Source organism: Euleptes europaea, chromosome 16 (genome assembly GCF_029931775.1).
Source record: "Euleptes europaea isolate rEulEur1 chromosome 16, rEulEur1.hap1, whole genome shotgun sequence".
Lineage (NCBI taxonomy): Eukaryota > Metazoa > Chordata > Lepidosauria > Squamata > Sphaerodactylidae > Euleptes > Euleptes europaea.
The window spans coordinates 32,064,580-32,076,940 of NC_079327.1; the positions used below are offsets into that span (position 1 = coordinate 32,064,580).

Consider the following 12,361-nt stretch of genomic DNA (forward strand, 5'->3'; position numbering starts at 1 on the left):
TGGCTGGGATTAAATTCATACAGGGACAGAATAAATTCTAGGAAGAATTCCTGGGATGAAGGTAAACTAAGGGGCAGGGTGACCAGAAACTGAAGGAACAGGGAACAGATTAAAAAAAAACAATTACTCTGAAGGAAGTGGAGGTGATTTAAGGAAAAATAAAGTATTGAGATGAGAAGCAATTAACAGAAAGGGGGATTCTGGACAAATCTCAGAGAATTTAGGACAAGAAGGGCTATGGAGCTGATCAAAGGACAGAGTAAAAAAAAAGTTGCAAATTGCAGTATTGTAGACCCTAGCAGGTAAACGGTGCCAGTTATCGATTCTAAAGTATCGTAACCCAGAAATGCTAAGAAGTCAACAAGGGCTGAAAAACAGGAGTCTTGGGTTATTGGGTTTCTGAAGAAGTGAACTGTAGCTCACAAAAGCTCATATACTTCCACAAATTTTGTTAGCCTTTAAGGTGCTACTGGACTATTGCTCTTTTCTGCTGATATTGGGTTTGAGCAGGATGTTCTCTGATCACCAACAGCGCTACACCGGGAATAACTGTATGTACAAAAGGCATGTGGGGTCTTTTAGTAAAGAGGAGAATTGGGTGAGAATGAAAGAAAAAGCTGGCGGGATCCAATCCATTGTTTTGAACTACCCAGACAATTGTTTGGATGCATGTTCCTAGTGTAAATGTATTTTCTTGTTTTTCCACTGATGACCATTGTTGTACAGGCTTCCAAAGACCTTCTAGCAGGCATAGACTGACCCAACAGCTTGTGTCTTGTTAACTAGATTGTTCCTTTCTTATCTGCTTATAATGACAAACACACCTACGTCTCACAAGTGAGCCATATAACCTATTAGTGCAAATACTAGAATTTTTCAAATTATCTGAGAATTTCAATAAGGGGTTTCTAACTGATACCTCATGAGCTACTGGTAGCTCACTGGCTGAGCATCCCCTAGCAGACCCAGGAAAAGTCTGCAAAACAATCTGCTCTAGGGTGTCTTCCAAAGTACAAATATCTTCCTTTTTAAGATTATATCTCTTCGTTTCCACACTTCTCTCTCATACCCCTCTCCCCACTTTACAGTGTGCATTTTTTTTACCTGTGGTTCCATTGGTTTTTGTAGTGAAGGCTGAACAGGCTCAGAATTTCCATTTGAAAAAGACTCTGATCTTGAAGGCACTGGCGGCTCCAATGCTTTGCTCGTCTGTTTAGATTGTGCTTCAGGGGAGCCCTGATTATTTTTTCTATATCGATCGTCAACCTGAGAGAAATGCCGAAGTGCATGAAATGATCCTAGCTCACAATTATATTTGACAGTAAACTCCTTTTAAAGAAGTATGAAACATAAGTACATACATCAGCCCAGTGGTACATGTAGTTCAGTATCTTGTTCCAGTTACTACTGCCTCTGAATGTGGATGTTCCCTTTGTCACCATGACCAGTAGCCACTGATGGACCTAACCTCCTGAATCTGAATACTCCCCTTTAAAAGCCATTAATGCCCTTTGCAATCACTATGCCTACTAGCAGTGAATCCCACAATTCAATTACTTGTTGAGTGAAGCACTAATTGGGAAGGAAGGTGGCATGGTATTACCCAATCTCATCAGATGTCAGAAGTTAAGCAGGGGCTGTACTTGGATGGGAGACCACCAAGGAAGACTCTGCAGAGGCACCTGGCTACTCGCTTGCCACAAAAACCCCTTTCTGGGGTCACCATAAGTCAGTTTCTACTTGACGGCACTAACCTACATAAAATAGTCATTCCTTTCATCTGGCCTGAAGCTACTGCCCATTCAGCTTCGCTGGGTGACCCTGAGTTCTGGCATTATGGGAGAAGCAGAAATTGTTCTCTTTATCTACTTTTTATAAACCCCATGCACAGTTTTATAAACTTCTACCATGCCCTCCCTTTAGCCATCTTTTTTTCTATACTGAAAAGTCCCACACTCTTAAATCTTTCTTTATAGGAAACCTAACCACGTATACAGTTAAACAATGCTTATTAACTGTCATAGCAAAAACATGGACCACAGATTCCATGTTTATCAGATGATTACTAGTTACTTGGTACAAACAAGGACCATCTCCCTTCCTGCCCTACTTCACAGCATCCTAAAAGGCACTTCAATAGCCACTGCTAGAAGCAGGTTGTTGTAAAAGACAGTCTGAGCCAGCATAGCTATTCTCATGCTCTTATGATTGAAGTTCTATAAGGCAATGAGTCTGATGACTGAAGCATCATAACCATTCATATTTTTCTCAAATCTGATGTAAAGCATCACAATAGAAGAATTTTATTGATAGTGAAGTAGGTAAAGACTGTCAAAGTCCAAATTTGTAGAAAACTACACAGGTCTCCCTGATATATCAAGTTAGGGGCAGTACAGTTCTAAAATTTTCATTTTAATTTCAATTGGGTATTTCAGAAAGGTCATTATTACCATTTTCATGAAATCTGGGGCAAGCAGATACTATTTCATAAATTCACAGGTGCAGCCCACGCAGCTCCTGCTCTCCCTCACATGCAGCAGAGGCAGTAGGAATGGTGAGGGACTGGAATCCATGGTTATTACATATACTGGCCTACGCAACACCCGTGAGAAAGGAAGGACTAGGGTGCTCACTCGCCCTCCAACCTCCACTGGACTGGAAACATCAATTTAAAAGTCCATGACAGCGTGGGTGGCCCAGCTTTGAGTTGAGTGTGCTCTGTCTCCCCTCTCTTTCCGCCTCTGTTGCATGTGAGAGAGAATAGGAGTCTGTAGACAAACTGGCTTTTAACACAGGGCTTCAGCTGGCTTTCTTCCCCTTCTCCACCAGCCTGGGGAGGGGCTGTGGCTCAGTGGTAGAGCATCTGTTTGGCATGCAGTAGGTCCCAGGTTCAATCCCTGGCATCTCCAGTTAAAGGGACTAGGCAAGTACAGTAGGTAATGTGAAATACCTCTGCCTGAGACCCTGGAGAGCCTCTGCCGGTCAGAGTAGACAATGCTGACTTTGATAGGCCAAGGGTCTGATTCAGTATAAGGCAGCTTCATGTGTCCATGTGTTGTTCATGTGCAAATTGAATGGAGTCCCATGGAAGCCAGAACAATCCTGAAATTTCAGGAGACAGATTTTGTTTTCCTGAAAGTTTTTGGGAATACCGTATATACTCGTGTATAAGCTGAGTTTTTCAGCCCCAAAAAAGGGCTGAAAAAGCCGGCCTCGGCTTATACACGGGTCAATACGGTAGAAGGGGGAAGGAGGGAGGAGGAAGGAGAGAGGAGGGAGGGGGGAACTTACCGCCGCCGCCGAGCCACCGCCATTTTCTCCCGCCGGGAGGGGTCTTGGGCAGCCTCTCTTTAGCCGCAGGGAAGCTGCCCTGGCCCCCCCCCCCAGCCCCCGCCGCCATTTTCTCCCGCCGGGAGGGGCCCTGGGCAGCCTCTCTGCAGTCGCAGGGAAGCTGCCCTGGCGCCCCCCCGGCCCCTGCCGCCATTTTCTCCCGCCGGGAGGGGCCCTGGGCAGCCTCTCTGCAGTTGCAGGGAAGCTGCCCTGGCCCCCCCGGCCCCCGCCGCCATTTTCCCCCGCCGGGAGGGGCCCTGGGCAGCCTCTCTGCAGTCGCAGGGAAGCTGCCCTGGCCCCACCCCGGCCCCCGGCGCCATTTCCCCCTGCCGGGAGGGGCCCTGGGCAGCCTCTCTGCAGCCGCAGGGAAGCTGCCCTGGCCCCCCCCGGCCCCCGCCACCATTTTCCCCCGCCGGGAGGGGCCCTGGGCAGCCTCTCTGCAGCCGCAGGGAAGCTGCCCTGGCCCCCCCGGCCCCCGCCGCCATTTTCCCCTGCCGGGAGGGGCCCTGGGCAGCCTCTCTGCAGCCGCAGGAAAGCTGCCCTGGCCCCCCCGGCCCCCGCCGCCATTTTCCCCCGCCGGGAGGGGCCCTGGGCAGCCTCTCTGCAGCCGCAGGAAGGCTGCCCCGGCCCTCCCCGGCCCCCACCGCATTTTCCCCACCGGGAGGGGCCATGGGAGGCCCCTTCCCGTCGCGCCGCTACCGCCCACGCGCCTGGGTGCCTTCCTCCGGCCGGCAGCGGCCTGGAGGGGCCTCCTGCCGGCCCAGGAAGGACGCACCGCCGCCGCTTCGCCGCCTCTCCAGGTAAGTAGTGGGTTCAGGGGCTTTTCCCCCTCCCCCCCTTGGATGGCACTGGGGTAGGGGTGGGTCGGGAGGGCCCGGGAGGCCGGCGGGAGGGCGACCTGGGGCAGGGGCCCTGCGCTCTAAAATGGCGGCCGCCATTTTAGAGCGCAGCATTGCGGGTAAAGGAAATTTCTTATTGCCCCTCGGCTTATACGCGGGTCAATAAGAAATTCCCTTTTCTGGCCTCTAATTTGGGGGTTCGGCTTATACTCGGGTCGGCTTATACCCGAGTATATACGGTACCTTTATTTGTTTTGGGTATTTCTGACCCAAAACAAAACAGAAAATCTGGGGCACTGTTCCAGCATGGGAAAAATCTGAATGTATCCCCCCCCCTATTTCAAGCACACACGCACATTTCACATGACAGCATCAGTGACTGAGATAATGAGCCCCCACCAGTTTTGGAATCTTATCAACTCTCCATCTGTAACAGGGGAAAAAATATCAATTGTCTGCCAAAAGAGGATTGCTATAAAGATTACTGTGAAAACATATTGTGGAGCACTTAAAACACTAAAAGCACCACATAATGCCCTAAGTATTTTATTCATAAAACTTTAGAGAATTTACCTCCCGTGGTCTTTCAGTAGCTTCATAATGGGATTTAGGCTCAGGGGTGTGATAGTTTGGTTTATTCCTTTCTTGCGGCTGCTGCTGCCTCCTGTGGTCATGCTGAAGAGACAAAAGATAGGCCTGTTCCTGTTGCAACTGACGTTGGAGCCGCTCCGCTTGCCGATGTTCTTCCATCTCTCGCCATCTGTATTCCTTTTGGAAAAGAAGCCAGCATTCAAGACATGAACACTTGGGCTGATAGCACACACTTTGTCTCCTGGCGAGTTATACATTTACTGTTGCTAAAAATGCACGCTAGTGTACCCAAAACTTAAATTAGACAGAAGGAACCAAGTGTTTTCTTCTTGGTGAAGCGTCCCGCTAAATCTAAGACTAGAGAACTCTAGGCTTAGTGGTAGTATATACAGCTTCTTTTAAAAAATAAACAAAAACAAAGCATGTCTAGTATATTGTTGAAAAACAGTATGGGGTTGGGGAGGTTTCAAGGAAGGGGAGGAAAGAAGTGACAACTTGTCCATTATATCCACATTTTAATAAAAGATATTCTTATCTGAACTCTAGTCGTTCTGAGAAGGCTAAAGGGCTGTTTGAAGACTTTGACTACCAGATCAGAACTGTCACAACTTCAAGCACTGTGAGATAGCCTGCCACATGTGCCTGCCAGCCCAGTAAACTGTAGTATGAATGGCTTCTGTTCGAGGCTCTGTTATATGAACAGTAAAGTACGGCTGTGTCCAACTGAGGAAAGGCTGGGACACCAGCCAAAGAAAGGAATCCTATAGCTACTGAACAAAACAGATGCAGTGCGTTACCAGTAACATGGCCTGCTCCTGGAGCAGCTGCTGCTGAAGAATTTCCAAGTGCCGCTGCTCCTCTTCTAGCTGTCGCCTGATATACTCCTGTCACACAGAAATTACCCAGCAATAAAATTGTTCACAACAGGAATGTATCGAAACCATCTGAGGACCATCAAAAAACAACTGCCCCCAAGTCACCTTCAGGTGACAATGTGCTTATGGGTTTTGTGAATCCCTAGTGAACAAGTTAAGAAAACCTCGTCCTCCGGAGAAAAGGCTATGAAGAAGTATTCCATTGCGGACTAAGATAATTTTCGGGGGGGGGGGGGAGTGTCACAGCTTGGTCTGATGAATTTTGAAAATGGTTTAAAAAAATAAGCAAATGCACTTTTTAAAAACGGGTTGAGAGTTAAAACACAGCAAGTCTCAACACAGCCAACACAAAAACCACATGCAAATTTTATTATAATTAGTTTTAGGCACTGCGTGATGAACCGTTAGCAACAGCTAGAGCCAGGCTTAGTTAAGGCAACGTTTTGCAAGCTTCCTTACAGCAAACCTCTGCCAAATACAGGACTGACCTCAATCATAGATTTAACCTAGTCTCCATCAAAAGCAGACAATGTCAAACTGGCTGAAGTACGTGGTGGTTATGACAAAAACAAACATCCACTAGAGAACAAATATAAGACCAACTGCATCTTTAGAAAGCTAAGTCTACACCTTAAAAGTCAAAATCTAACACATTTCCCACCTTTGCTTTCCCTGGCCTACTAAACCAAATCTAAATATACAGCACCATATCCAAAGCTAAGAATATCTTACCATGCAAATTAATGAACATAGGTAGTAGTACAAACACATGCACTCAAACATACACACACAGAGACACACACAGACAGTGTATGCAAAAAGGAATGAATGATTCGGTGCTATGGAAAAATGAGACCTATGGGAAATCTTATGAAGGGAAAAAAATGAATGTACATGAGTTTGTTGTGTGTATTCTGGCAAACCCACAATTTAGGTAAAGGAGGATGTGTAATTTGTTTAAGCCCCAGGACATACTTGCAGAATGTCCATCACAGCTGTGTATATGCGTGATTCAAGAATTTGCAGCTAGCAGCTACAATCAAGCTTTAGCTGTGTGCAACTGTGAACTACTCATCTCAGATGGGAATGTCGATCCCCAGCCAAATCAAATGGCACATCAAGCCAGTTCAGTTGGGCCCAGATGAGCATTCCAGTGTGGATAGACATCCAGTTGCACATCAGAATCTGCTGCACACAGAAGCAGTGCATTTCCTCACTGGATCAAGTGAGTAAATACAATTTCACAGTGACAACCAAAGACATACAGTATCTACTTATGAACAAAAACAGGAACCAAAATTTCTGCTGTTATCGTGTAGTGATGGGCTTGGTTACTATGTACACATTCTTATGACTTAAGAAATACTAAAACAGTTGATAGCAGAAAAACCCAATTTTATATTTAAATAACCTGAGGTGCCAGGTACCGTATCTTCTGGATAAAAAGTCATTTAAGATTAAAATGTGTCCACTTATAGTGAACATACCTTTCCTACTGATACGTCTTAATAGGTTTTCCATGATATTTTTAGATAATTTCATCCCCCACCCCCCGGTTTAACTGCCATAAATTCTTTTAAGTATACAGAATTTATGCACAAAATTGGTAGATTTGGAAAATTTTGGAAAATTTTGGGAAAAGACTCACTTTAAAACAGTATCTGTGCAAATTAAAATGATAAATAACTGGAACTGACATTTGAAAACTATAATAGTACAAAATTTAAAGTCCATTTTGTTGATATGTACTCAAGATTATGACTATTCATCTGTTACGTCAAATAATTAAAATGCCATGGATTCATATAAGATTATTCAGATATGAGAGAGAATACCAATAGTCAATATCACACATCAAATATGCAGCCTTATTTTTCAGAATATCTTATTTAAGAAGACTGTACATGCAGTCTGAATGTCTCACCCTTCCTTCAGGATTGTATTCATTTTGTATTTAAACTAGTGAGCTATGTGAGAATGTGTTCCTCAGCTTTGTTTCAGTATATTAAAGGGGGGAGGAATAATACTTAATTCATTTTCATTGTTTTAGCCTTACCTGTTCTCTCTCCACTCTCCTCTTTTCTTCCTCAGCTCTCCTCCTTTCTTCTTCTTCCTTGCGTCTTTTTTCCATTTCCTCCAAGCGCTTCTTCTCCTCCTGTTCTCTTCTCCGCTGCTCCCGCTCTTGCTGCCTCCGAGCTTCTCGCTCTCTTCTTTGTTGCTACGAAAAAGAAAATTGGGTTTATATACATTTATTGCTTTATATTACTGGAAAAAGTTGGAACTTGATTATTTTAGGGTACCTGAGAATGTTTTTTAGGAACAAGTTTCCCTTCATTCTTTAATATCCATTTTTACTCTCAAAAAAAGAAAAAAAGAGTGAATACTTTGTTTTATTACTGAGTTACCTTTACAGTCAGTGGGAAGTGAAATGTATGCAGCATTTTACAAATAAGCTTTGTTCAAAAAGTAAAACTGTAAATAAAATGAGTCAATAATTCAAGGAACAGTTTGCTGTTATAGAAATTCCAGTGGTGAGATGACAGCTGGGAAAATCAAGATGGGCAGCCTAATCTTAAAGGGGGGGTAGATAGGTGATGGTCAGGAATGGCGCAGCCGCACCACCTCCTGAGAGGCTTCCCGGCCAGAAAAAAACACACAAAAGCCATTTTTGCACAAAACCCCATGAAATTCCCCCATTAGGTTTCACGGGGCTACAGCAGCTATTTTGCAAGCGTTAACTCCACACTTGCAAAATGGTGCGTTCCTGGGGTGAAAGGGCTTAGGAAGCTGCCTAAAGGTAGCTCCACCCCCAGGAACGCCCTGAGAACACCCCCCTGGATACCGGCGTGGGGACTTATGCTGGGAGAATGCTGCCAGGGGGGCAGCACCGGCATCCGAGGCCCACACTGCTGTGTTGCTCCCCAGAGCCAGCATAAGTCACCCTGTGCCGGCGTCTGTGCCACTTTGGCCAGCTTTGGCGTACAGGTCATGCCAGCTTCTCTGCAGCTCCCCGCCCCCCACAGGATTGCATGGAAAGGCATAATCCCATTTTCATATTCATTCTATTTGGGAGGACAGGTGTCAAGTAGAGTCAACAGGCTCAATCTAACAAAGATATAATTTAAAGATGTTGTTCCATGTTATAGATTAATTTTCATCTGTCTGGAAATGCAGAAGCCCAGATTTTTTTTTTGATTTTTTTTTTAACAGCTTTAAACATTGGGTTGAACCATTTGTTCATCAGCAAGGGGACACACTGGAAACATAAACTGGAAGGTGGCTGCTAATCTCTCTGTATTAGCATATGCATAATTAGCATAATTCAAATACCATTTGTACATATATTATGGATGTACAGCTACAACAGGTGGAAATGTTCTTTTATATAAACAGTACCTGACACTGCTTGAATTTGTCCCTCAAATCAGTAGTTAGAAAAACAGTACACATTTAAGCATTTTTTTCATCTTCTAGCCACTCTTGTTTTATCATGTTTCTGTTTAACTACTTTACTAAAGACTTTTGAAATGACATAAAACTAAAATCTTTTCAGTTCTTTTTAACTGACAAATGGGAAAGATGGGATTTTAATTTTTCTACAAACCACTTACGATATGCTGCTATTACTAATCTCTGCTATTACTAATCTCTATAAAGAATTTTTACCATGAAATTTCAGATTTCAAATACAAGAGCAATGTTTCCCAAAAGCAATACCTTCCAATAAGCGATAATTTTATTATCTGAAAGAAATTAAAACCTGAACCCCTGACAAAAAAATGCAATCAGAGAATACTCTTCTATCAGATAGGATACTTATAGGTAAATTTTTGTCCTTTCCAACTAACTGTACAAAGATGTCAAGAAAACCTGCATCAAAAACTAACTGCAGTAATTAAGTGATATCCTTCAAATCAAGATGGAGATCATTCAAATATATTTGTACCTGCTGTGGTTTATGGTTTCTCTAAAACCCCTATAATACTTTGGCTAGTACAGAAACACAAGTCACTGCCACCATTCTTCCAAAACATATTGTCAATGTGCCACAGGATCTACGGCAGCTCTATGGTCTCCATAAACAATCTCAACGCCCCACATCTGTGCTCAGCACTGTAGGCCTGATACCATTCTAGCTTTCCAACTCCTTACTAAGTATGGCTGACAGAATACTTTTCTGCACCTATCCCCAATATAACTCTGCAATCATATCTATCAGATCCATCTAGGTATGGGACAGCATGGCAAAAAGAGGTATGTGCTTTTAAAGCAGCAACAGAAACTAGTTACTGTAGAAAACATTCCTGTAATTCCTGCCACAAATGGAAAATACATAATATATACAGCCTTAAACCCACTAACCAAAACAGACATGCCCAAGGTCTGTTGGAAGCTCAGCTAAGAAATTAACCTTGAACATTTTTAAATTCAATTTCCCATATTTTCCATTCTTTAACTTGTCTTTGCAACACATAAGGTGAAATAAGAACACAGTCCTGTGTATCCTGGCTTTTGTCTGTTTGTTATTTGTTTTTCTTCCTAAGCAGTTTGGTTTGGTCAATATTTTTCTAAGAATCTTTTTGTTACGTGTCTAATCAATAGAAGCCAAAATAGTTTAATGTTTACTTTGATATTGTACAATTACGGCAACACAGAAAGGTTTCCCAACCAAAACTGTACAAGCAAGTGGATTTTGTATTTAGAGTTGCCATGTTTTGCTTTCAGAATATTCTGGCATTTCAGGACTGAGCCCATTCCTGACCTTTTCGACAGCTGGGGACAGCGTAGTCAAGGCGCCGGCGCCACACCTCCAAAGCCATTCCTCGACCGCTTAAAGGCTTAAAAAAGCCTTTTAAATGTTTTTGTTCAGAAAATGGGGAATTTGGCCCAACTGAAAACAGTGAGGCTGCGCCAGCAAAAAGCTGGCACAGAAATGCTGTTTCGGAGGGGGGACGTTCCCAGCCCGAAAGGGTCAGGAAGCTGCCTACTGGCAGCTCTGCCCCAGAAACACCCTGGGAGGACAGCGTACACCGGTGGGAGGCCCAGCTGGCGTCCCTGGACAATGGCATCTGTGCTATTCTGGGCAGTGTAAGTGGCATGGGCACAGGGGGGTCCAAATGCTGGAGCAGCCCCTTCCTGGCGTCCAAAGGACTTTCATCCTTTAGGCTCAGGAATGGGCTGTGAGCACAGTAACTTCTCCCTGAACTGAACAATTGTACTAAAAAAACAATGTAAAAAATACTGTTTAGAATACTTGAAAAATGCATCCCTTCTGAAAAGAGGTTTTCTTTACAGCAAACAAAATGGCAGTATGCATTTGAGTAGGAACAGTATTGATTAAAATAATATCAATTCTATAAGTCAAGAAATAATGAAAATACTAAACGTTTTTTAGTCTTTTGTGACCACTAGCCAACAGGGTAAAATTCTGGCTGAGTCAGTACAATATTGACCAATGGCCAAGCCTACCTGTAATCAGTATACAACTACCTCAAGCAACACAATGTGGAATCACAATTATTGCTTGTCGTTTATAATGACAAAATAATAGAAAACCACTGCTCCTCCCCACAGAAAACAATTTTTGGTGCTATTTGGCACAGTGCAAATGCTATAAATTTGATTCACTGCCTATTCTATTTAAAGGCTAGAGTTGGAGGAAAGTAATCCTGGTTTTTAAAAACAGTGAAATCACGTCACAGTAAAAATCGAGCAAAAATGTTTGCTACTTCAGGCATTTTTTATGGGCTCTGAATAAGTTCCTGCAGTGCTTCTGATCAATAGTTTGTGCTACTTCAAACGAAAACAAGAACAAACACCTTGAACACATCAAGATTTACAGCCAAATTCAGATACTTTTATAAAAGGGAATTTTCAGGAACAATGAAAACCATTATTTATTTTCAGTTTGGTTACCCAGATCTGCAGACTTACTGACTCATGGCTTAAGCATACTGACATTACAAATGTCAGGCAACAAGTCTTGAATTTTGAAAGATAATCTACAGATATGCATACACACACTTTATAGCTTCAAGAGCTCTTGATTTTAAGAATCTTAGACAAGAATCCACATTCCCTGGCCCTTTGACAAAACTTAAAAAGAGGTGGCTTGTCAATCTTGGCCTGTTTCTACCTCTTCTAATCTTCTCCTTTGCTCTTTTTGCTGCTCAATGCGTTTTTGTCTCTCTGCCAGCAGCTGCCTCTTGTACTCTTCTTGCTCTCGGAGCTGCTGTTCCTGTAGCAGCTGTTGTCTACGAAGAGCCTCAGAACGCTCCTTGTTTTCCTGCTGCAACCTCAGGAAATCACGTCTCAGAGTAGATTCTCCAGGCACATTAACAATAGAGCTATGAAAAGAAGGAACGTTATTAAGAACACCCAAGAAAAACCTGAGTACATCAGATGTTGTAAACAACATATAATTTTTCATTTCATACTATATCTTTTCTTTGATTTCAGCAGGAGAAATGAAATTATAAATTACATTGGGATAGACAGTACAGTCAGCAGAAATCAGAACCTATAACCTTGCCCAGAATAATAATCAGACATAGGCTTTTTTTAAGTCTCAAAAAAGATACAGATTATGGGGGGGGGGGGAAATACCCCTATCCTATCACTCCACCTAGCAAAGTTCATTCATTCATTTTTTTAAAATGGTTATACCCCACCTTTCCTTTTTGCTCATGTTTGAAGCCTTTTTCCAACTTAAATGGCTCTTCTGTT

The 12,361-nt window shown here is 43.3% G+C and overlaps 1 protein-coding gene across 4 annotated transcripts in view; it reads right to left on the reverse strand.

Moving 5' to 3' along the window:
- The window catches only part of MAP4K4 (mitogen-activated protein kinase kinase kinase kinase 4), a 180,468-nt gene that overhangs the window by 31,953 nt on the left and 136,154 nt on the right, over window positions 1–12,361 (reverse strand). For all 4 annotated transcript variants that reach the window (XM_056862077.1, XM_056862076.1, XM_056862075.1 and 1 more), the window contains exons 12-16: window positions 11,772–11,982; window positions 7,692–7,853; window positions 5,558–5,644; window positions 4,743–4,937; window positions 1,105–1,266 (exon numbers count right to left, since the gene is read on the reverse strand). In XM_056862077.1, the coding sequence (XP_056718055.1) occupies window positions 1,105–1,266; window positions 4,743–4,937; window positions 5,558–5,644; window positions 7,692–7,853; window positions 11,772–11,982 (817 nt within the window). The remainder of the gene's footprint in view (window positions 1–1,104; window positions 1,267–4,742; window positions 4,938–5,557; window positions 5,645–7,691; window positions 7,854–11,771; window positions 11,983–12,361) is intronic.